Raw genomic sequence first — 25799 nt, forward strand, 5'->3', positions numbered from 1 at the left:
TGGTTAGGGGGTATCTCAGAATAGATTTATGTAATTAATTTTTATCAATATATCTGTATTTATAATTAGGAGAGCGCCCTTGCTTGTAGAGTGCAAACCCGCTACTTGACCCACCCCTGTCCTTCCCCTTGACCTCCCATGATCCTCACTCAGCCTGTTTTTTTTATCTACCGCCCCCCCTCTTTGTCAGCAAGCTATATTGTGCAGTTTTCATCAGTCCGTCCTGCACGCCTGAAACGGTGCTCGTTTATGCGCAATATCTCCCGAGAAGAAGAATGTTTTGTGAAAATTATGCATTTAAAATGGAGAGAAGGTATTCTAGCATAGATATTTATCATAATATTCCATCAGTAGACCTTTCAGAAAGGGAAAGAAGAACTTGCACGTAAGGTGTCCGCTGCATATACCAATCAGTACACAATCTGGCTAGGTTAGTGTATTAGCGCATGCGCAATATCTCATCAGAGGAATTATATTTTGTGACTAATATGCATTTAATATGGTTAGGGGCTATCTGAGTATAGATTTATGTAATAAATTTCTATCAGTAAACCTGTGTTAATAATCAGGAAAGCGCCCTAGCCTGTAGGGTGCCGGCTGCATATGCCAGTCAGTTCACAATCTGGCTACGTTAGTATGTAAGCGCATGCGAAATATCTCACCAGAAGAATTATATTTTGTGAAGAATATACATTTAATATGGTTAGGGGGTATCTCAGCATAGATTTATGTAATTAATTTTTATCAGTAGATCTGTGTTTATAATTAGGAGAGCGCCCTAGCTTGTAGGGTGCAAAACTGCTACTTCATCCACTCCCGTCCTTCTACCGCCCCTCAGCTATCTTCGCTGCCGCCTTTCCTCAGTCTCCCACCACTCTCTCCCTTAGCAACCTATATTATGCACTTGCCTTCAGTCCGTACTGCACTGCTGAAACGGCGCTCGCGCATGCGCAATATCTTCCGAGAAGAATAAAATTTTGCGAAACATTTACATTTAATATCGAGAAGAGCTATTCTAGCATAGATTTATATGATAACATTTTATCAGTAGACCTCTCTTAAGAAATAGGACGAAGATCTTGCATGTAAGGTGCCCGCTGCATATACCAGTCAGTTCACAATCTGGCTACGTTAGTATGTAAGCGCATGCGAAATATCTCACCAGAAGAATGATATTTTGTGAAGAATATACATTTAATATGGTTAGGGGGTATCTCAGCATAGATTTATGTAATTAATTTTTATCAGTAGATCTGTGTTTATAATTAGGAGAGCGCCCTTACTTGTAGGGTGCAAAACTGCTACTTGACCCACCCCTGTCCTTCCCCTTGACCTCCCATGATCCTCGCTCAGCCTGTTTTGTTATCTACCGCCCTTCAGCTATCTTTCTTGCCGCATTTCCTCAGTCTCCCACTTCTCTCTGTTAGCAAGCTATATTATGCAGTTTTCTTCAGTCCGTCCTGAAGGCCTGAAACGGTGCTCGTTCATGAGCAATATCTCCCGAGAAGAAGAATATTTTGCGAAAATTATGCATTTAAAATGGATAGAAGGTATTCTAGCATAGATATTTATCATAATATTCTATCTGTAGACCTCTCTTAGAAAATGGAAAGAAGAATTTTCACGTAAGGTGTTCGCTGCATATACCAGTCAGTACACAATCTGGCTACGTTAGTGTATTAGCGCATGCGCAATATCTTACCAGAGAAGTTATATTTTGTGATTAATATGCATTTAATATAGTTAGGGGCTATCTGAGTATAGTTTTATGTAATAAATTCTTATCGGTAAACCTGTGTTAATAATCAGGAAAGCGCCCTAGCCTGCAGGGTGCCGGTTGCATATACCAGTCAGTACACAATCTGGCTACGTTAGTGTATTGGCGCATGCGCAATATCTTACCAGAGGAGTTATATTTTGTGACTAATATGCATTTAATATGGTCAGGGGCTATCTGAGTATGGATTTATGCAATAAATTCTTATCAGTATACCTGTGTTAATAATCAGGAAAGCGCCCTAGTATGTAGGGTGCAAAACTCATCCCCTCCCATCCTTCTCATTGGCTCCCTTTTCCCTCGCTCAGCCTCATTCTTCTTCCACCGCCCTCAGCTATCTTCTCTGTCGCATTTCCTCAGTCTCCCACCCTCTCTCTTAGCAAGCTATATTATGCAGTTTTCATAAGACCGTACTGCAATATCTCACCAGAGGAGTTATATTTTGTCATGAATATGTATTTAATATGGTTAGGGGCTATCTGAGTATAGATTTATGTAATAAATTCCTATCATGCAGTAGACCGGTGTTTATACTTAGGAGAGCGCCCTATCCTGTAGGGTGCAAAACTCCTACTTTATCCCCTCCCGTCCTTTCCATTGCCTCCTTTCTCCCTCGCTCAGCTCCCTTCTCCTTCTATAACGCCCTCAGCTATCTTCTCTGTCGCCTTTCCTCGGGCTCCCACCGCGTTCTCTCTCTCTCTCTCTTTCTCGCAGCATACTATATTATGCAGTTGAAACGAAGAGTTTTTCTAGCATAGATTTAAATGATAACATTCCATCAGTAAACCTCTAAAATCTTATTTCGTTTCTTGCACAGGCTGGAACGAGTACGTGCACTGTAACCACAGGCGCGCTCACGATCTGTTCATTGACTCTATACGCAGCACATGTCCCTACAGGGCGTTTGAGTGCGAAAGCCAGGAGCAGCTAGAGGTGAACATAGCGAGAACATCAGCCACTTGTATTATTAATTTTGCCCATCGCATGGCAGTACAAACGTTTCTAGTGTAGATGCACAACACTGATTCTTATCATACTTGCGGCTAAACCACGACTATCGTCAAGCGATTATTTCATTTCATTATTGTTTTTATCATTTATGTGTTTTGCATTCATACTAGCGTTAAGAAACACTGTCGTAACTAGGCGGAAGAGTGTCACTGACCTTGTGTATTATACTGGTGTCAATATAAGGCTGGGGAATGCGATACGAGCAACCCGAAGACGAGTGCGCGGATTGGAATGCACGCCGTTGACTCGAAGTCCTTGCTCAGCGGGCGAAAGAACGTTGCCATGTTCATCACGACAGGCGACAAGAACCCATTCTGTTGTGAGTCAAGCACAGGAACGCCGAATACCTTCCTACTGGTTAATCAATGTTAACGGAGATACACGGCGAAGAAAGATAACGCTCTTGCCACGATATTGATTAATATTGAAATAACAACTGGTTCATAAATGTTAATGGAAATACACGGCGAAGAAAGATAACGCTCTTGCCACGATACGTGATCAATATTGAAATAACAACTGGTTAACAAATGCTAATGGAAATAGGCCTACGCGGCAACGAAAGATAACGCTCTTGATACGATAAGTGATCAATATTGAAATAATACACGCAATTGAAACGCGCACATGTTGAAATTTTCTGGTTGATTGAGGATCTCGTACAACTATCTCCTTCCGCAGTGTATCACCTTCAGTTTGAGGTGGCGATCGCATCAAACAACCCGATTCCAGAGGAGGGCCGCATGTACGTGCGAGTGACAAATGAGCTCGGCAGCTCGGAGGAATACGGCCTCGGCGATCACAGGCAAGGGTTAATTGTAGTGAAAGAGAATTACTCACGGTAGCCATCCACCATTGTATAGATTGTAATTGATCATAGGCAAGAGTTATTATCAATCAAATAATTATTAGCAATGAAACTACTTCCCTTAGCCCTCCGCCATTTTACACGTAGAATTGATTATAATTAGGTCTATCTATTATCAGAATTGGATATTAGTAACGAAAGATAATTACTTCCCGTAGCTCCCCACTCCCCAACTATTTTATAAGTAGGAATTGATCACGGGCAAAAGTTATTAGCAATTAAGAAAATTACTTCCCGTAGCCCCCACTAATTAACATGCAGAAATTGATTTCAGGCTAGAGCTGATAGCAATAGAATTACTTGCCGTGGCTCTCCGCTATTTTACACGCAGATATTGACCAGCGCCGAAGTGAAGGACGAATTTGTAACCATTAGAGGTTGCCAATAATAGTTACCATTTCCGTACCCCTGTAAACCAGGACATGCCAATCACGCGCCAATTTGTCGCTATTGGTTAAGCGTCATTGAGATCAGAAGTGTTCAATCTCAGACGTTCCAAACGCGTGTACAGGGTCGGAAGCTACGACTTGCTCACTCCTGGAAAGACGCACAGATATCTGGTGCAGACGGACAGGGACTGGAAAGCACTCAATCAGTTAGAGTTCCGATGGGAGTCGTCGAACTGGATAGGCAAGAAGTACCTGCACATCGACACCATCAAGGTGACCTCCACCGACAGCAACACCATGTAAGCATTGAAAAATTCTACTGTCCGCCTTTGCTTAATTGCTACTTCTTTCTTCGTTGCCAGACGGTTTCGTGCGTGTTTGCCACAGTGGTATGGACACACATCAAGGAAGCAATAAATTGCCTCGTACTTTTACTCACTCGATCGTAACAAATCGCAGTTAGGGCGAACGGTGTGCTACCACACCCTGTTCAATAAACGTTGCACACTTACCAACCTAATGAGAAATTATGGAAAAGGACACGTCGTTAATTTACGCAATTGTAAAGGGATGCAGTGGCACAAACAGGGAAGATAGCAGCGACATAAATAATGTGCTGCCATATTATAAGATGAATGGCTTTCGCGTATGCAGGTAACATATATGCTACACATGTAATTATGTATCATTTCTTTCAGGTCCAGATTTTGTCTAAATGGATCCAAGTATCAATCAGTCAAGAATTACAACTTCGCTCCAAGTTTGGAATGTGCAGCGTAGCGAGCATTCCGCGACTTTTTTGTGGCAGTATTGCCTAGATTTGTTTCGAGTGTGATCTATGTATATTTGTCATAGTGAACTCCAAACTGTGGGATTTTTGCTTCGTAATCAATAACTGTAATCTGGAAATTGTATTATAAATTTCAATGTATTAAATGAAGTCCAATGAGTAACAATGAAACACAATTAGCTCAATTAAAAAATATAATGAATAAAATAAATTAAATAACATAGAAAAAAGAACGTGTTTTGTAATTATTTATTTATCATAACAGGTTGCCCAGATTCTCGCAGATAATGTGTTCTTCACAAATAATTATTACATCTTTATGCAAATTCACATAATAAAATTTATCATCAATATATCTTCAGATTGGAAATATCAACATTCCATTGTTACGGTGGGTAAAATATGATATTATGCTAGGAATTGAGTGACAGCTGTGACAAATTAAATTTATAATATATATATATCACCAAAGCAAATTGTGCATTCACACCTTTATAAACCAAAATTGAAAAAAAGAATATATAATTAATATATGTTTTCAGTAATGCTTTTCCACCAGGTGCAACACAATAGACCATTTCATAACTTTTAGCAATATAAACTATAAATAAAACCGAATAAAAATCTCATAACACATCTTAACGTTTCCACGCGTCCTTGCAGTTTAAAACAACTATTCACGCTAAAACGCACGCGTATAAATTTTGATTGTGGACACTTCACAGGTTAATGACATGTGGCAAGCTGTAGGCACATCACTACACTTAACTTCCAATCTCTGTACAGTCAAACCTCTATCCGAACGAGATGGGTGGGGACTATTTTGTTTGGATAACCGATTGTTCGGATAACTGATGGTCTAGTGGCTTATTAAATATTCACAGGACCTTGAGATCTTGTTCGGATAATCCAAAATTCGGATAATTGATGTTCGGATAACCGAGGTTTGACTGTATATGAGAAAGTGCTTCATTTACCCGCTACTCGAGCTCAATGCTCCACCTGGTGGTCATCTAGAACATCACAGCTAGCTACGCTCGCACAATCAGAAGTGACTCTGTCGCTCAGCTGAACATGCTCGCTCTCCTCACCAGGGGGCGCACTCGTGCTCCGCCTTCCCTTCGACGCGTCGACGGCAGAAGTCGCCTCCCGCGGCGCAGAACAAGTGAGCGTCTTCTCGTGTCGGTCCCCGGCCGCCGTCGTCGACGCGTCCCTGGGACGCCTGCCGTCGCACGACGGGCGATCGCTCGTTGCCGCGACAACGGAGACGCGGGCCGGCGGTAATCTTGCGTGGTCCGTGGTGAAGGCGGCCGGTTGGCCCGGGTCGGAGGCGAGACGCAGCAGGAGGCCGTGAGCCTTCGAGCCTTTGAGCTTTTCCGCCGACAACGACTGCCGGCCGACGAATCGCGGCAGCTTCATGAAGTCGCTCGTCGTCTCGGCGACTCCCGCGCACGCAGCCTCCGAGATCGCACACGCCTCGAGCAGCTGCGCGTTCAGCGACAACCCCGATGGCGACGCGTATCCCGCGGCGACGGCCGCCGCATCCTCCCGGCTTCGCTCGCGCGCCACCTCCTCGGGACTCGTCATCGTGTCGCGCCGCCTCAGCAGCCTCTGCCCGGCCGCCGGTGGTACCCGCTCGCTCGGCTCCCAGAAGACGCTCACCGCGCGCCGGCGCCCCCTGGTGGGATACAGCTCCTCCTCGAGATCGGCGAGCTCCTGCCGGATGTTGCGCAGGTCGGTGCGAATGTCAAAGGTCACCGTCGAGCGGCGGCGGCTGCGCTCGCTGACGCCCGACAAGTCGCAGCTGGAGGTCGAGCTCTCGAGTACGGCCGACGCGGACGCCTGCCGCAAGGGGGAGCCACTGGAAGCGTCGGCCGGCGTCGGAGAGTGAGACTCCGACCGCGTGTGCGACCTATCGCCCGACTTTGGCGTCGACGCCCATCCGGAGCCCCGCTCTGTAGCCGCCGCCGGCAACCCCGGCGCAAACCCTGACCCCACGGGCGACCCCGGCACAAACCCTGACCCCGCCGGCAACCCCGGCGCGAACCCTGACCCCGCGGGCGACCCCGGCACAAACCCTGACCCCGCCGGCGACCCCGGCACAAACCCTGACCCCGCCGGCAACCCCGGCGTGGAATCGGCGCTCGTCACCTCCCGCGACCTCGGTGCCGACCCCGCGTCTTTGTCGTCGCCGTCCGCCACGAACACGTCCTCGGGCGACGACCCGGGCGTGGTCTCCGCCGCGACAGAGGGCGCCACCGTCGCCGCGGCCGCCTCGACAGAGGGCGCCGGCGGCGGCGTCTCGGAGCCGACGCCGGCGCTGCGTTCGCCGAGCGCGGCGACGTCGTCGCGTCGCTTGCGTCGCTCGTGGATCGCCTCGCTGATGTCCTCGAGGCTGTGAAGGGCGCCGGCGTACTGCTGCTTGACGACGGCGACGTTCGCCTCGACGGCGCGCACGCGGTTACGCTGCTCCTCCAGCAGCTTGTTGAAGCTCGCCTTCATCTCAAAGTACGGCCTGCGGGCGCGGAGGCAGAGAGAGAGAGAGAGATTAGTGGATGCATGGACGCGCTAGTCAGTACAGACTGCGGGGCAGAAGTGAGGAATTAGTGGGTGCATGGACATGCTAGTACAGACTGCGAACAAAGGTTCATGCTCGCCTTCATCTCAAAAGTACGGCTTGCGGGGGCGAGCGAGAGCGAGAGATCAGTAGATGCATGGACGTGCTAGAGTTAGCAGGACTTGTTGTATAGAGTGGCGAGACATTAAGAGATGCATGGACGTGCTAGAGTTAGTAAGGATTGTGGGGGAGAAGCGAGAAAATGCATAGACAGACCTGGGTTAATATGACTTGCACGAGAGAAGGGAGTGATCAAAGGATGCATGGATCAGCATTTTCAAGTTAGAATAGTTCGAAATAGACTGTAATATTGTTCAAATTAGCAGGATTGCACGAGGGAAGTGAGGAATCAGTGAATGCATGGACGTGCCAGAGTTAGTAAGGATTGCGGGCAAAGTAAGGAATCAGTGGATGCATGGTCGTACTAGAGTTGGTAAGGATTGCAGGGGAGAAGCAAGAGATCAGAGGAAGCAGACATGCTGGGATTAGGAAAGCCTTGCTGTGGAGAGACGAGAGACCAAAAGGATGCGTAGACACGTCCGGGTTAGCAGAACTTGCAGGGGCAAAGCAAGTGAACAGCTAATGCATAGACACACTCGACCAGCTCTCGAATACGCTCGACTAATAGTGAACTATTAGTGAACTAACATGCCGAACTAATAGGGCGTGCCTAATAAAGACAAACAACGTGGTCGCGCGCAAGTGCACAAGCCTGCAATGGTTAGCACAAAACACACGCCAAAGCTTGTTACAGCTGCAATGTAATTACATGTTTAAGACATTTGCCGCATCCACCCATGCACATGAGACAACATAAAATTAAGCACTAGAGGAGCAAGCTGTGTATGGGGATGTGCCTGACATAATGACATTCACTAAAACAGGAATGCACACATACTACTACTACTATTATTATTACTGCTACTACCCTACTTCTACTACACTACAACCTAATTGCGGCTAATGTGTTATTCTAACAAAATCTACCATTTGGGCGGGGTGGAGTGAATTATCATTATAAATACGAATCATCTGAACCATTCTACACATTATGATGAGCTAGTTCAGAAGATGCACTATAGGAGAATCAAATGTAATATCATATGTCTTAAAATGCATCTTCCTTTTCAATGAACCTCAAACATATGTTAAGGGCGCTTGCTGCTCCAAATGCAACCAACCAGGAGCTAGAATCAATTAAAGGGGCATGCAAGAATACAGCCATGTTCAACACGAAGCAGACAGGAGAGCATCGATGTGAAAAGAAGTTAAGAAAAGTTAAGATGTGACAAACTATGCTGTATTAACGCAGAAGGTGGACGACAAAAACTACATTGCACCAATGCATGGGTTAGATGATACGAAATACATCTTACTAATGCCAAGAGTCAAATCGCAGAAAACAGAGCGGACTGACGCAGAAGCAAGACAATGCGTGGAACTTTTACTGCCATTCTGATTACTATGGTGTCAGATGTAGTGATTTGCTGAAGACGCCACATTCAATTCGAATAGACAATAACTAACTCGGGATACTTTACTCTCACTACTACTCTACTAATCTCACTGGACACTTTATTACCTTTCTGTGATTATTATTATTATTTTCTTATTACACTGATAGAACCTCGGCTACTAGACAGTGCTAAATGAAATAAGTGACTAGTGTGAAATAGCTTACAGCAAATCATCTTACACGCAAACTCTACCAGTTACTTTTGTAGATACATGCAGGTGTCATTCCTTGTGCAACTCTCAACTAAGAGTTCCTGAATTATACATGGAAGATGAAGCGTGGTGACCTTATCAACATTCATCAAGTAAAGTGTACTCTCGCATAACCTATGAGCTACGTGTGCCACGCATGCAGTGCAAGTCCAATCCATCAAACTACAGAAACATGCATGCCTACAGTCACCACTGATACCCAAAGTACTCAGAGTGTGTAAAATAGTTCCCAGTGAGAATAGGGCATAGGTGCTTATGGTTACCGAGAGTCTACTTACAGCAATTGTAACCGGTGCAAGTTGGCTAAGTTATTTAGTTGCAACAAGCTTCGGCGCGTGGATAAACTAAAGAATAAAATGAAAACAATGTAGACAGTTACACTTTTGCATGCGATTAGTCAAGTCACACACAGAATATGGTAGCAGATCAAAGTTTCGTCTCAGACAACTGCAACACTGATCAACAATGAATTTCTTGACAATAAAAGTTTCACTCATTAATTACAATTTGTTACATTGCTATGTTAATCATTATGCCTGCCATGTCCGAATTTGCCCCTCAAATGACAAGGTTCTATTCACACACCGTAAATACAATGAGTGATATCAGTGCAAATGAGTGCCATGAAAATATACGGGTAAATTTTGATGCAGTTTCACGGGCAGTTTTAGTGTGTTATATGAGAAGACTCACACGGTATCATGAAGTGAGCAGGTAGGCTACCACTCTACTGTAACTACACTACAAATTACTACAATAGATGTTCCTCAGCAGCAATGATGATGTAAGTAATAAACAATGCTGTGAATGTATGATATATATTATATATATATATATATATATATATATATATATATATATTATATATATATATATATATATATATATATATTATATATATATATATATATATATATATATATTATATATATATGGGACACGCTGAGGTCAGTAGCAGCGGACCGACGACGTTGGAGATCTCTTGTCACTGCCTTATATGCCATCTAGGCACCATCTAACACACAGTGACACATATATATATATATATATACATGATTGTATAATTTAAAAAAAATGAAACACTAGAAGCAATGTATTACATGCACTAGTTGGTGTGATCCGTATCAAAAGATCCACCTCACATGCATTTCTATATGTGGGTACTACAGCTTATCTATCTACTGGTGCTCTAAACTAGCATTATTGAACGGCATTATCACATTCAAGAGACAGAAATAATCAGCTGGACTGTTCTCATAAAAGGCATCTAGATATTATTCTCTTCAACCAGCATAAACCATGAACCATCTCGATATTAGTTCGAAGTGAAATTCTACTCCTGTTTCTATTTAGTTTCTGACTGACAACTACTGCATTGAATATATGCCATGCTAACAACATCATCTACTGCAATACTACTCAGTGAATCCATTCTATGTTTGCATGCTGCGGAAAATGCAACCACGATGAAAAATCAACTCCATGCACATTCTGCATGAGAAATAAATGAGGAGCACCTGCCTGCGCGTACGTAATACGTGCAGTACGTCGTCCACGAATCCCTGAAGCTTTCCAACATTGATGCTTTCAAATGTTCCAATATGGCACTGTGATCATCTACTATAGCTCTACTTTTTTTTCCCCTCCTCTAAATTTCTCATATATATCCTGCTCTCCATAAACTCCCCCGCCTTCTTCTATGCTTGACTAGTTATTGCTATATCAACTGACACACTAGAACACCAGGGATGCTTTCAATGCTAGATGATAGCAGCATTGATCTCATAATTCATGAAATGGAAAGCATGGAGGAAAATTTTTTATACGGCCACAGCTCGACTCATGCTGCACGATTTCTTTTTAAAAGTCCCATCTACAACTAACAAAATACTAGCGAATTCTAGTGATACAAACGCACTGACCTAGCTCCGGGAGAGAGGGGGATTTCTTCTCTACAAACACAACCATCTACAGCCACAGCCCTAGACGAGAATGCGCAGAAGAGGGCGAGCGACGCACCTGGACTTGGCAATCGATCGCTTCAACTCCCGCTGCAGCTCCTTGACGTTCTGCTCGGCGTCGTTGTACGCGTGCGACTTGCACCTGTGCTCGCTCGCACTGCTTATCTTATCAACTTCTGCCTGGTTCACCTGCAACGACCACACCTCGCACGTTACGGACCGACGGTGCCGACGATGGTTTGATAACGTGCTTGTGTGCTAACCGCAGCTAACGTAATTGTGTCGTGTTTCCATGCAACGACTGATGATCAGGCCATGCAGGTTTACAAATAATTTCGCGACCGACGGTTGCTAACGTAATTGCATTGCCACACAACGACCAACGATCAGACCTCGCACGCTTACAAACAACGTCACCAACGATTGTTGCTAACGTCATTGTGTCATGTCACCACGTAGCGACTAACATTAACGCTTCGTGGCGATATACACTGTCACCGACGCTGTCCCGTTTCGAGGCGGTGATGCGCGACAGATGACGTAAGGCGAGACCGTTGCTGCGACAACCGTCCGCCACTGCGCGATCGTTGCCGTGACAACAGTCCGCCATTGCGTGCTCATTGCCGCGACAGCCATCCACCACCAAGCGAGCGTTGCCGCGACGACCGTCTGCCATCGTGAGGTCATTGCCACGACAACCATCCGCCATCGCGCGATCATTGCCGCGACAACCATCACCATCACACACGCGTCATCGTCACCTTCAGTGTGGCGTGGTTTAGCATCTCCTGCCAGGTGGGGTCGAAATTGCCGCCATGACGGACGAGTCCCTGCTCCGCGAGATTCACCATCTCGACAGCGGCGCGGTGCATGCTGTTCGCGCGCTCAAACTTGACAGCCGCCTTTTGCGTCTCGACCTGAGCCTGGGGATCGTACGAAGAATGTGTGAGTACCTGAGTCTCGCGACTCAGCATCGACATAGCGAGGCACGAGGGGAAGGGACCTGGGGATCGTACGGAGACGGCGCGAGTACCTGAGTCTCGCGACCCAGCATCGACATAGCGAGACACGGGGGCAGTAGTACTGTTGTCTCGCGACCCAGAATTGACATAGTGAGACACAAGGTAGGGGAAATGGTACGTGGTTAGATCGCTTGTGCCCGTGTTACGTCAGGCTACATTCCTCAACTCACAACTGACACGGGACGGCGGTTTGTGAGCACTCGTTGTAGAGTCACGAGTGATAGACGTCACGTGTAGACACTGCGTAAGTACAATCTCGCGACCCAGAATCGACATAGCAAGACAAGAGGGGAAGGGGGTACGTGGTTAGGTCATATGTGCCCGTGGTTCCTCAACTCACAACTGAAACGGGATGGGGGTTTGCATGCGCTCGTGGTAGTCACACGCGCACACACGCGTGTTCACTCGCCCACACACACACACCTGCCGCGCCTTCAGCCGCGCATCGTAGTACGGACGCCCTTTCTCGATGCAGCTTCCCAGCTTCTTGGCAAGTATATTCAGCCGTTGGGTAGACTCGGTGAGAACCTGACGAAACACAGCTCTGGCCTCCTGCACACACCAAATGTTAGAAGATTAGACAATCATAAACTCAAACAAAGATCCTACTTCAAACAAGGGGTAGCCGTGGGATGTGCAAGAACTCCACTGCTAAAAAAAGATTTGATATAGGCCTAGGAAAGAAATCATTACAATGGAAGGGGTACAAAGATATTTGACTGACACTTTACATGCAGAAAAGGGCCCAGTAGAATTGCTCCCAGTCCCACTTTCATCTCCCACCACATTTCCCCGGCCCCCATTAGGTACTAAATATGGCTTTCGCAGTTTCAGATTAATCACCGATCATGTTGGAAATGAAATATAAGCAAGATTAAACAAAAGACAGAGAGCTAATAGTAATATACCGGTATCACTTACATCGAGCTCCACCTCAAGTTTATTGATGGCATCTGTCGCCTCATTTAGCTTCTCCAGTTCCTCCTAGATTTGAAGTGAATAGCGCACAGTGTTTACTAGTAAAGAACAACAAAGTCTACCGAAATCCAAATCGAAAATCATAAATCAATGCCAGTCATCATGAACTGTGTGACCTGTGCCACGTGTGTAACCACAAACACCCGTAGCACGACCAGACTCTACGCTAGCCTAGCCCGACCAGGCTGTGCGACGGATTGTCTATACATTCTAACTCTAGCAATACCATTTCTTGGAGCTATAGAGTATAGGCCCCTAAACTAGCCGTGATAAGATAACGCACTCAGCCAAAGACATGTTCGTGGCAAATGCAACTGGAGCCCAGTGGCAGTGAATAGCACATCGACTGAACAGCGCTAAAACATGCGTAACCGGAAACGATTTGCTTGTGCTTTACATGTGCTATATACTAGAAAGTATAACGAACATCATTTTACTCTCACCTTTACCCGGGGGTCTACTGCATCGTCGCTATAATCATCAAACTTTGAGGGAGACCTCGCAACAGCAACTGGAATAGCTGCTGCCATCTCACCATAATGAGAGCCAACAGGGAAACTCGAAGTCAAGTATGTGATTCTAACCATTCAGAAAGGTCGTCTAAAATGTTATTATAGCGCCTGAAATCTTAATACTTTGCATCGTGTAGTCTACTAGTAGAGTTTTCAAGTTCAGTTTCACGTTCATAAGTTACTCGTAAACTTTTTTATACGACTGTGAAAATCCCCGTTGATGCTCGTTTATAGTTTATTATTAAATTACGCTCAAAAGGGGGCGCTCCCAACGGGCAAGGCGACTGGTGGAGGGAGTTGCTGAAATAATTGGTAAGTTAGTATTCTAATTAATAACGCTATTAGATTAGTGAAGCATTCCCTATTAATTAAGTGCCTAATAGAGTGTTCATTATACAAATTATATCATCTCTCCAAGGTTGCAACCTGTGTCGTAACCTAGACAACAATATTAGAAGTGTTGCGAGTGTGACTGTGATTTGTTTATTTTCGTAACTCAAGAGTCCAGGCAATGATCCCACATCGATTGATCGTGCTTCATGCCGAATTCTAGCTAAGACACTATAGAGAGCTGGGTGAATACTGTTACCTTTACTTGTAACTGCCTCTGTTACCGTAGCCAGGATTCTGCATGCCATTAGACCAATAAATTGTGCCCTACAAATTGTTATATTCTGATGTTATTTATCCTAAAATAACATCAGAATATATTAAACAATTCTTAGGGCACAATTTATTCATTATTGGTCTACATGCCATAGTCGTCATTAAACAAACCATCTCAGGGTTCAACATTAACTTTTTATTTCACTAGACCATCGGGCTAGTAACTGAGGAAAACCACTAGTGGCCGTACGTAGTAGGCCTGACACTGACAGGTATTGTTTTACGAAGTGATTATTTCCCCGGCAAGGACGTATGCCGCTGCGTCAAACCATCAACAAACCATAAAACCAAAGTCCAACACCAGAAATAAGGGTTAGGGTTATGGGTTGTGGTTGGCCCGGGACGACGGCGGCGGTTACAGCGGAGAATACACTATACGTACAGTAGCGGCGGGACACTTCGGTCTGCCGGAAGGTTTGTCTGCTGCATCTACTACTGCACATTGTGACAATTGTGTCAGTTTTGTATTTACAAATGGTGCTTATAAGGCAGAATAGTTGTGAATATGCTGTTTCATGTATACTATGTGCCGGAGTACTATATTATCCAATTCTAACACGACCAGTTCTTTTCGGCATCTATTATTCCTGGTTGATGCACCGGAACCAAGCATTTCTGCCGAGTTGGTCGATTTCGTACGGTGTTAGTGTGCGAACGCCTTGCACCTCCAGCTACCTATAAAAGTTGGTAGGCTCGTGTTTTACAATTATCTATTGGTTTTTCCCGATACATATTATCCCATGGCATGGGGCATGTTGCAGCTGCGGCAACGTGTATCGCGGGCTATAGGTACTAGAGCTAGGGGCGCATTGGTAGATTTTTATTCCCGGTGACACAGCTAATGACACTAAAAATATCGCGTAGTAGTGTGCGACTTTGAGACATGGAATTTGGGCTCTCGTACTAATTACTCAGCGCAGCTTCAAATGGGGGTCTCCGGAACCTAGTTTTGGCTGGAAAGCATGATACTCCGGAACTGGACATGTTTGCGAGAGGATAGCAAGCCCTTCGCTCTGCCACAGGGCTATAGTTCTAGAGCTAATGAGAGGGGGATCTCTGGAACGTGCGCTATGCTCCGGGACGGGAAATATGTGAACAGAAGGGTCTCGGAGTGCGGAAAAAAGTAGGACCTATTCGCCGGGACGGGAAATATGTGAAAAGGGGGATCTCTGGAATGTGCTGAAAAAAGTAGGAACTATGCTCCGGGACGGGAAATATGTGAACAGAAGGGTCTCGGACTCTCGAAAAAAGTAGGAACTATGCTCCGGGACGGGAAATATGTGAACAGAAGGGTCTCGGACTCTCCAGTGTGGAAATTTTGAGGTGAAAAGGGGTGTCATAACCGTGGCGCATACCTACCATGCAATATATAGGGAGTGCCCCCAAGTTTTATTATTAACCATGACATTCTTTTTGTTGAAAGTTGTCTTTCTATTGTATTGAACCTGATCTAACTTCTAAGTTATTTCACACTGTATATATCTTGAAGTATTGTACTGGCATCACAAATTCCCATTTGATACCTATAAAGCTTGTTGATAAGAAAATATGTAGCCTCTCCCTCTTCTTCAACATTTTACAACCATGCAGGTAGCTAAGGCCAAAACAAAATATAGGTGTGGTTACCGTTTCCCGACCGACTCTATTTATTCCCAGCGACCCTAAACGATTTATTGTCAATTTTCTTTAAAGTAAATAAATAAATAAATTTTCTTTCAATAAAATAAAATGTTTTCCCTACCTACCTACCCTATTTTTTTCGGCATGAAACGGTAACCACACATATTTTGTTTTGGCCTAATGCTATCTGAAGAGCAAACATTGGCAATGCTAGCTTTGTAGTATTTTAAAAGTTCACTGATTGTGAGATAAATACTTATTTTTTCTAGTTGCATGATCACTGGCATAAAGTGCATAGTGGTGTTGCATATTTTTTCATTTTTCTCTTGAATTTAGTATCCTTTACTGTTATTACCTGTAAAAGCCTGTATATTATGAGCTTGTTCGCCTAAGCCTAATGCCTATATTCCGGTAAAATTTAATCCACCAATCTCATAACAATCAAAGTTAATGTGTTGGTTTGTGCTAATTGTGCGGTGGGATGTAAGTACTGCTTGTGAATAGGTGGCATGTGTAAGCATCAGATATACTTACCCTAGCATATATATACATATACGAGCATGACCAGCAAAGACATTATACTGCAGTGCTATTGCATTTTATTCACATCTATTCTTGCCATCATTCACCTTTATCTCTCATCAATTGTAGCCATTTTCAAAACCAGCAAATGTGTTCATATAACATTGTCATCAGGTTTAACCCAGGTAGATTCCATCTAGAAGTAGAGTGGTGACCTAAAACCTATTTTCAACTGGAATGGTCATAAAGCCATTACAGCGAAAGTTCTCTCTGGAAAGTGGCACAAAGTTTTCGTACCAACTAATCAAGCATGCTGTAGTGGTCAGATGCGTTGGTGCCTTAGGGAATGGCATTGTGCCAAGATGCATAGTTTGTAGTATCATTGCTGTTTCCAATTGACCTGAGCTAGTAACTAAGTTGTTTAGGTATTTCCTTCTAGACTGTGTGTAAAACTCCTATATTATAAACTTCTCTACTGTACATATTACCTTGTAAATTGTAAGTGATATTTGCGATAAGAATACCTACTATCAGTAGTAGTGACAGTTGCCACTAAACGTTTTAATCATACCTTGCACTTCTAATTTATTTAGCATACATGCATATATATATATACTCTTGATATGCTCTTTGTTTATAGGCTTTTGATATTATATGTTGGCTTTGCAACAATTTTGCTTTAAAAATGTATTTCCGCATGAATAACTTTAACACAAAATCGTAAAATTAACTTATAAAGAGATTTGCAGGGCCAAATAAATTAGGGATAAGAGCTGGCAGCAGGGGTAGAAATTAACTTTTGAACAAGGGAGTCCAACGGACTCCCTACCCTCAAAAAGAGGGAGTCCGCAGTAAAATGAGGGAGTCCGCAGTCTGAGGTTCAAAATTAAAGATATTAACAATAACGCATGTGCTTATTTTTGAGATTCATGCAGTTTCACGCCTGCCAAATTTTCTTTGGACATTAGCTGAACAAATACAGTTTTTCCGCGAGGCCGTGCTCCAGAACGAACTAGTTAGTATGGCAGAATTTCAGGGAGTCACACGGACTCCTGCATATGTCAAATCAGGGAGTCCGACAGTAAATGAGGGAGTACTTGACTCCGGACTCACGTTAATTTCGCACCCTGTGGCAATGTTCATCATTAGAATTTAATGCAGGTGTGATGGTTTCTTTGTTTAGGGAAAATGAGCCTAGCCACATTATTCAAGAGTGCTTCCCATAGCTCCAGTTCTGCTGGGATCACACGCAACAGTAAGTATTGTAGCTGTAGACTTCCTTAGTTGCTCAGATTAAGTGCAGGCAGCTATAGCCCGAATGAATTAGAGAGGCTAGCCACGAATAAATATACTGCCATATGAGAAATAATTCCTTAACATATACTATAGCTGGATTTTTCCAGATTGTGTATGCGTGCGTGCGTGCGTGTGTACGTGCGTGTGTGTGTGTGCTCGTGGTCGTGTGTGTGTGTGTGTGTGCGCGCGTGTGCACGTGCACGCGCGTGTGTGCGTGCGTACATGTGTGCATACACTCTGTTAGCATTGTGTCATCTACTGTCATGAGTAAATCCACAATTTTTCCCTGACCATCTTTCTTGTTTGAGCACGCCGACATGCTGAATGTATTACGCAGCCGGTTTTACACAAGGATGTGGAACTCATGCGTGCAAGGCACCTACACTAAACAAGCATGAGACCTAATATGAGCCATTTATACTGCTGCTTCGTGAGCAGCAGTAGGCTATATGACATATTTATGCCTGCAATCAAACATGTACCTGATAATAATAATAATAATAATACAGAATAATTTCCGTATTTCGTTCCCACGGTGTTACATTCCGTCGTTTTTAACCAGGCTCTATTTCAGTAATTGTGTGTACATAGGCATCAATATGTTTGTAAATCATCTGTGAATAATTTTCTACATAGGTAACTGATAATGTCATGCTGACAGTTTACAAACATGCACATATATAACAAGCCAGACAGTATACAATCAGAGTCTATCAATATTTCAATGATTCATATGTACATACATAAACTTACTGTGGCTCAATATCTGGTGCGTTCGTTGCACCTTTGCAGTACAGACATTCTTTTGATAAGGCAGGTCGAGTTCTCATGTAATAATAATACCCTAGAGTTCTATCGACATGCTTGTTGTTTTTAAATGAAGATAATGACTCTGACTGAAACTTTAGAGTAGCAAGTGCACGAACCGATTTAGCAGGCATATATTTACTTATTCCGATAAATTTTTCGGATTTTTAACTACACGAGAAACAGAACAGTAAAGAGACTTGCCGCCCAGTGTACCTGAGATTTTAGTATTTGACTATCAGGGTTAGTCCCGTATTTGCACAGATTCAATAGGGCCCACCGTGGTATGCGTATTGTATAACTATAGATTTGTTTGTCTGTGGGTCTAATTCCGGATCCTCTCGCGTTGGTAAGCAGGCATCGGGGCAGAAAAAAATATTTCCAAATTGACCTATTGCTACACACACTGCTGTGTGCCTGTTGGGATGTAGTACATGTATGGGTATAAGCCACCGGGTACATGAAAAAAGGTTTCTACCCATGTCCCCCTGATATTAGTATACATATTATCAGGAGTAGATAAAGAAGGTCTTTCTTTATCTGCTCTTGATATTATATATGTGAACTTGGTCACATTATGAGTGATTCATGGATACGTAAAATATTCTCTTTGATCATTTTCTATCCACTTATTGCTAGCGACTACAGTGGATGCCTCATGCCTTCATGCATTTGCTATTGCCACGGGGCATTGCAAAGATACCCGTCTGTTAACTGTAGTTAGATGATGCCATGTACTCAGAATTTCGGCTATTTAGTTGCAAGAGCGAGCAAATGCTCCTTTGCAACACGCAATTTCACTGCACGCACGCGCCGCTGTGCACAAACTCACTTTGAACGGCAGTTACGATAAATTACTAACCGATAAAGAGCACACAGACATTAGACTAGGACCTTTGTAGTAAATACAACTTGCGTTTATTGACCAACGTTTTATTTTGAAACGGCCTAAGTGCCTGCATAGTAGGCAATAATTGGCGAAAGAGAGTATAGAGAAACATTTAGACTTTGTTAGTATATACATTTCGTGTTTATTTACCATTTATGTTTACCGTCGTGTTTATAATTTTGAAACGGCCCAAGTGCCAGAATAATATATACGCACGCCTCCGGTGTCCGGTAAGGAATCTCATTAACCAGACTCCTCCTAGAATAGCCAGCAGCAGCAGCAGCAGCCCGCGCTACACCAAGCCACCCGTACATGTATACCTATACCTACCTACCTACCTTCGCGCGTGTAGCCTTCGTGACCCACTTCCACGAAGTGCGTCGCTCGTCGCCGCGGTGAAAGTCGCGCGCATACCTTGTCAGGTTAATGAGTAAAGCTCTTGCCCACAGGCACTTGGAACATCTCAATAAAAAAATAAAATGTAAACACGAAATGTATTTACTACCAATTAAAGTCTTAATGTTTCTCTACTCTATTTCGCCTATTATTGCTGATAATTACCCGTAAATGCTGGTCAAATGCTCATCTGCAACACACAAGTACACCGCACGCCCGCCCTGTGCACAAACAACATGAATAACTGAATGAATGAATTCATGAATAACTCAATTCAACTATCTTATTCATGTTGTTTGTGCACAGGGCGGGCGTGCGGTGTACTTGTGTGTTGCAGATGAGCATTTGACCGGCATTTACGGGTAATTATCGGCAATAATAAGTGAAATAGAGTAGAGAAACATTAAGACTTTGGTAGTAAATACATTTTCGTCTTTATTTTCCATTATTTTTTTTTAATTGAGACGTTCCAAGTGCCTGCGCTCTTGCCGCTTCACGCGTGCGTGCGTGCGTCACGCACGACGGGTTACGTGGTCGTGCCGCCGCAGGGCGGTCGTCCGCGCTGCAGACGCTCTTCGCAGAAGTTGCGCACGTTATCTGGATCCGGATTTATTGTTCGCCCGTGTGTGCAGGGTCCGTCGTTCAGTGTAGCGGGTGATCGCGCAGTGTGACGACGTCTTCTAGTGAACGAGCGCGTCTGGCTGCAGCGTTCCCTTAGTGACGCGTTGAGCGTGTGTTTGTCTATATATATATATAGAGAGAGAGAGAGCTACTGGACAGACGTCGTGGGCAGTGCTGTTGCACGTTGTTGTATATACCGTGTTGCTGTTGCACGTTGTTGTACGAGTGTTGCTATCGCACGTTGTTGTTGTATGCGTGTTGCTGCTCGGCGTTTATAACGAGAACTCGATCGCACACACGAAATGCCGGGAATCGGGAAAACTCGAGGCAAGACGATTCGTAAGTGAATACGTGTTATTTGAAGTCCTAACGACCCTAGCTCTAGAACTATAGTATAGCTCACAGGCACTTGGGGCGTTTCAATAAAATATAATGCTAAATAAATACGAAATCTATTTACTACCAAAGTCTTAATGTTTGTATACTCTCTTTCACCTATTATTGCCGACAATTTCCTGCAAATGCCATCCAAATGCTCATCTGCAACGAACGCTGGCTGCCGCTGTACACTGACACATAAATATAAATTATGTTAAAATATATATGTAAAGATATAGTTATGTGTCAGTGTGCAGTGGCAGCCAGCGTTTGTTGCAGATGAGCATTTGGACGGCATTTGCAGTAAATTGTCGGCAATAGGTGAAAGAGAGTATAGAAACATTAAGACTTTGGTAGTAAATAGATTTCGTATTTATTTAGCATTATATTTTATTGAAACGCTCCAAGTGCCTGTGGTATAGCTCTTCGCTCTGTCACAGGCCTGTGGCAGAACGAAGGGCTATAGTTCTAGAGCTATAACGACCCTAGCACTAGCAGTAACTATAGCCCGCGTACAGTTGCCGCTGGCAGCCGTCCAAATGCTCATCTGCAACACACTGTCACACGCGGGCCGCCGCACGCTAGCTGCTGCACACTGACACATAAATATCAAGAGTAGATAATAACACACATATATATATCAAGAGTGCATAATAGAGATCTATATTATGCATCTCTATTATGCACTCTTGATATATATATATATGTATTTATGTGTCAGTGTGCAGCAGCTAGCGTGCGGCGTACTTGTGTGTTGCAGATGAGCATTTGACCGGAATTTACACGTGATTATAGGCGAAATAGAGTAGAGAAACATTAAGACTTTGGTAGTAAATACATTTCGTGTTTATTTACCTTCTTTTTTTTATTGTGACGTTCCAAGTGCCTGTGATGTGACCAGCCATTTAGTAGAGACAACCAATTACAGGCGGTAATTATAGGCTGTGTTTGCAGATAAGCATTTGGACGGCATTTACAGGAAATTGTCGGCAATAATAGGTGAAAGAGAGTAGAGAAACATTAAGACTTTGGTAATAAATACATTTCGTGTTTATTTACCTTCTTTTTTTTATTGTGACGTTCCAAGTGCCTGTGATGTGACCAGCCATTTAGTAGAGACAACCAATTACAGGCGGTAATTATAGGCTGTGTTTGCAGNCTCTCTGTCTCCCCCTCTCCCTCTCTCTCTCTCTCTCTCCCCCTCTCTCTCTCTCCCTCTATCGCTGTCTTGATTAACACGCACTTCACCGCCAGCAAGAGTTTTTTCCTCACTCACATTTTGCGCGTGATCTACGACGACGAGCGATCACGTGACGAGCGCACCCACGCGCATGCGCCTTGCCGCTCTTTCGCGGGCGATAATCAAATATTTCGCGCGTAAAATATGATTAGCAGACGCGAGGCAACGGACGTAGCCCCACCGCATCTACTTACGCACCGAAAAGTCGTTTCGGAACAGCACTTTGATGTCGGATCAGTTGCCATCGATGAATATATTATCGAATAGAGTATAATTACGAAACACGCCGCGTAGTATAGCGGGACAGAACCAACATGGCCGATTGCGTGGGTTCTGTTGTGAGTTTTTGCTGTGGGATAAAAAAATATTTGCGGTGTGGAAATTTGATTAGCGTTGGGAAGTCTTTGGGAGAGGACGAGGGAGACCGAGTGTGTGTGTGTGTGTGTGTGTGTGTGTGTGTGTGTGTGTGTGTGTGTGTGTGTCGCGCCACACCACGCGACGCACACACACACACCAGCACACACACAGCACACACACACCCACACACACGCGCACACACACACGCACACACACACACACGAACACACAGAACACACACACACACACGCACAACACACACACACACACACACACACACACACACACACACACACACACACACACATGTTATGTATTATGTCATATGAGATTACATTGTATCAGAGAAGATAAACTAATATTTCCTATTATCTACTTCTGATTGTATGTAGAGAAGCTGACAGCGCGGCGTATATTCGGCGACATAGATATATATTCGGCCGGAGAACTAGAGCGGGTAACCAGAGCTGGAGAGAACGCACTTTGTTAGGGTTAGGGAGATTAAAAATCCTGAGCAGTAATTTTGATGTCTAGAATGCCAAAATTGATCAGATCGGTCCCCCGGACGCCTGCGGATCCCTCTTTGGCCATTTCTAGTTTTTATAAACGAATTTACATTATATAAGTACATCTTTATCAGACAAACTAGCGCTAAACTATTGTTTTATGGAAACAATATGAGCAGAAGTGTGTGTGTGTGTGTGTGTGTGTGTGTGTGTGTGTGCGCGCGCGCGCGGCGTGCGTGCGTGCGTGCGTGGTTTTTTTTCTTTTTTTGTGGTAGAAAGGGAGGGTCGGACTCCCTCGACCCCCTCGGACGATCTGGCACCGGATATCCGCGCGAAGCGCTCAACGCCGCCCCGCGGCGCACTTGCGAATTTCGCTGCCCTCTTCCAACGCCAGTACTCAGTTCCTTTCTAGGGTTAGCTTGAAGCCGGCTTTTCGCTCTCTTCGCCAGTTTCTGGCGCATTGCACGAGGGATAGAAAAGCTCCCAATTTGTTGTTCGCTATTAGGCGCGCTTTCTTTGCTGTAATAACGGAGTTTTTGTTCCTTGTAACAATATATAGCGCTGATGCGTAGCGTTGACTGGCTGAGCTTAGAAGATCCGATATAGAGGAACAATAGAACATGTTCTTCGCTATTCGTAATGAATCCAGTTTACAGTTAGTTTCATTGTCATCTTTATCTGCTATTGTATCTATGCATAGTTACACTCCTCATCAAACTAAAGATTTCACAATGGTGCAGAAGTGCCTCAAACTGTGAACAGTGGGAAGCTTGAAACTGTAAGTGTTCCGTAAGAATTCACGTGAAATTCCGGAGTGCTCCGACCCGGACGCCAAGATAGAGAACATGGTCCCAATAAAACCAATGTGCCTCGTACTCGTGATTCTACAGGCACCTATATATATATGATATCTAACACGATCCCCCAATGCGAGCATCGAATTGTATCCACACCTACGAATACTTCTATTACTACAAGTACATGTTACAATAATTTAGTAAGTACTACATACTAGTATACTAAGTACCAGGACTACTAGTACTAGTACTACTACTAGTTACTACAAGGAGCTAATAATGACAAACTGTGTTACCGGTACTAGTAAGTTACTAATACTATATTATAATGACGACTCCTGTTAGTGTTACTAGTACTCCTAATAATATAATAAAATATAATGCTAACTAAATACGAAATCTATTTACTACCAACTTCTTCATGTTTCTATACTGAGGCCCACTCTCCTTGACCTATTATTGCGAGTTTCCTGTAAATTCCGTCGAAATCCTCGTCGCAACGTACGCGCCGCGCTGCCATTGCTCTCGCGGCGCGACTGTTGCACGCTAACTAATTATATATAGCAGGTAGGAAGCGTGCTGCCAAAATTCGCTCGACGCTCACTTCATTTGAAACTTTCACAGCACGAATACACATTCAACAGCTTCCATCTTTGTTCTGCTTGACAACAGTATTCACTTGTTATAAAAACATAATGTCTCTGTTCGTAACGGTGTGTCATAGCGAAATCACACAAAAGACTGACGAAATTCTCGCGTTCGCGAACCTTGCCAGTAATGGAATGGCTGTCAGCCGCAACACTGCAACGTTTTTGCAACGTTCCGAATGGCGAGGGCTCGTACGGGAGTTGGAAAGCAGTGCGCCGGCCTGCGCGCCGCCTATAGCCCATAGGCTTAGCTTAGTCACTCGATGGGTAATCGGGTGGAGTGAGTCCCAGTCTATATAGCCTTTGTCCTTGCATGCCATTTCATTACTGGGCAAGGTTCCGCGAACGCGAAATTTGTTAGTCTTTCTGTTTTCGTGTCACACAGCTCGGTTACGACAGAGAGAATTATGTTTTTAACAAGTGAACACTGTTCACGTCCCAATGTCTGCCTCTGTGTCCCCCACTAAAATTGTGACTGTTCGCTGGCAGCTATGGATGCTGTGCGCCGGTCTAAGCATTGAGCGCACGGATCCATAGCTGCCAGCGCTGCATACTGTCGTAGGACGCTTCCGCGGTCGCTGTCGCGCCTTGCCGCGAACTGGCGCGCAGATCTGCGCTCAGCACTTTGGGTCAACACCTCTTTCAGCAACGCTTCTCTAGTATCCCGTCTCATCTGGCTTCCGCCCCTGCATATACTAAACTCAGTTTATATACGTTATACTGGAGAGTAGTTGTCGTTATTATACCCTGCAACGTCATGACACCAGTGCCAACGAAGCTTATTAGACTGTACACATACGTTTATTACATATATAATATGTTATGATAAAAGAAAGCATTCTGAAATATTGCCGCTGTAACGTTGATATTACATTTCGACGAAAAAAATCGGAGCAGGTGAATACGCGGATGATGTTCTATAAACGACACGCGTTTTTCGGATTTTTAGACGATGTGACTTTTTTTTACATCCGTGTTGATCCGGATATGTTATTCGGATCCGGGAAACTTATCAGTGATGCGATAAGGTTGTTATCGCAGGCGTGTGTGATATAATTGTAAGCAAGGAGAAACACGAAACGTCGATGTGCCCTATATGTACATGCCCATCAATTAATTTACGTGTGTGTGTGTGTTGTGTGTGTGTATGGATATATATATATATATATATATATATGCATATATATATATATGTATATATGTTTATAATATGTTATATTATTATATTGAGCCTTTCTGTATCATTTTTGTTTGCGTTTGTGTTGTTTTCACATGTTTTCTTAGATTTGTTACATGTTTTCTCTATTGTAACGCGCATTGTATCAGTTTTTCTGTATTTTATATATTCATTTTTTAAATATATAGTGTGGTTGTTTGTTTTTATTTGATAATCGTTATGGTAAG

General features: G+C 44.0%; 2 protein-coding genes across 3 annotated transcripts in view; one reads left to right on the forward strand and one right to left on the reverse strand.

Moving 5' to 3' along the window:
* The window catches only part of LOC106815008 (inactive pancreatic lipase-related protein 1-like), an 11233-nt gene extending 6232 nt beyond the window's left edge, over positions 1-5001 (forward strand). Inside the window, exons 8-12 of the mRNA XM_014819417.1 lie at positions 2595-2710; positions 2972-3107; positions 3470-3593; positions 4168-4344; positions 4744-5001. Coding sequence (XP_014674903.1) covers positions 2595-2710; positions 2972-3107; positions 3470-3593; positions 4168-4344; positions 4744-4825 — 635 coding nt within the window. The 3' untranslated portion in view covers positions 4826-5001. The remainder of the gene's footprint in view (positions 1-2594; positions 2711-2971; positions 3108-3469; positions 3594-4167; positions 4345-4743) is intronic.
* Positions 5002-5070: 69 nt separating this feature from the next.
* Positions 5071-13874, reverse strand: LOC106815012 (SH3 domain-binding protein 5-like). Of its 2 annotated transcripts, XM_014819419.1 has the most exons (7): positions 13585-13874; positions 13085-13147; positions 12587-12715; positions 11903-12064; positions 11200-11330; positions 9459-9524; positions 5071-7350 (listed from the first exon to the last, which is right to left on the reverse strand). In XM_014819419.1, the coding sequence occupies exons 1-7, from the start codon at positions 13726-13728 to the stop codon at positions 5826-5828; spliced, it is 2220 nt and encodes a 739-aa protein (XP_014674905.1). In that variant the 5' UTR covers positions 13729-13874; the 3' UTR covers positions 5071-5825. The 2 variants fall into 2 exon arrangements, with proteins under 2 accessions (XP_014674905.1, XP_014674906.1); XM_014819420.1 differs by lacking the exon at positions 9459-9524.
* Positions 13875-25799: the final 11925 nt, after the last annotated feature.

Source organism: Priapulus caudatus, unplaced genomic scaffold, assembly GCF_000485595.1.
Source record: "Priapulus caudatus unplaced genomic scaffold, Priapulus_caudatus-5.0.1 Scaffold1021, whole genome shotgun sequence".
Classification (NCBI taxonomy): domain Eukaryota; kingdom Metazoa; phylum Priapulida; class Priapulimorpha; order Priapulimorphida; family Priapulidae; genus Priapulus; species Priapulus caudatus.

Excerpts from the sequence above, each read along its gene's own strand:
- LOC106815012 (XM_014819419.1), bottom strand. The coding sequence starts at position 13,728 with ATGGTTAGAATCACATACTTGACTTCGAGTTTCCCTGTTGGCTCTCAT. Across the intron at positions 11,331-11,902 it reads TAAACCACGCCACACTGAAG|GTGAACCAGGCAGAAGTTGA; the intron begins GTGACGATGACG and ends TGGTCGTTGCAG. Across the intron at positions 9,525-11,199 it reads CGATCGATTGCCAAGTCCAG|TTTATCCACGCGCCGAAGCT; the intron begins GTGCGTCGCTCG and ends TTTATTCTTTAG.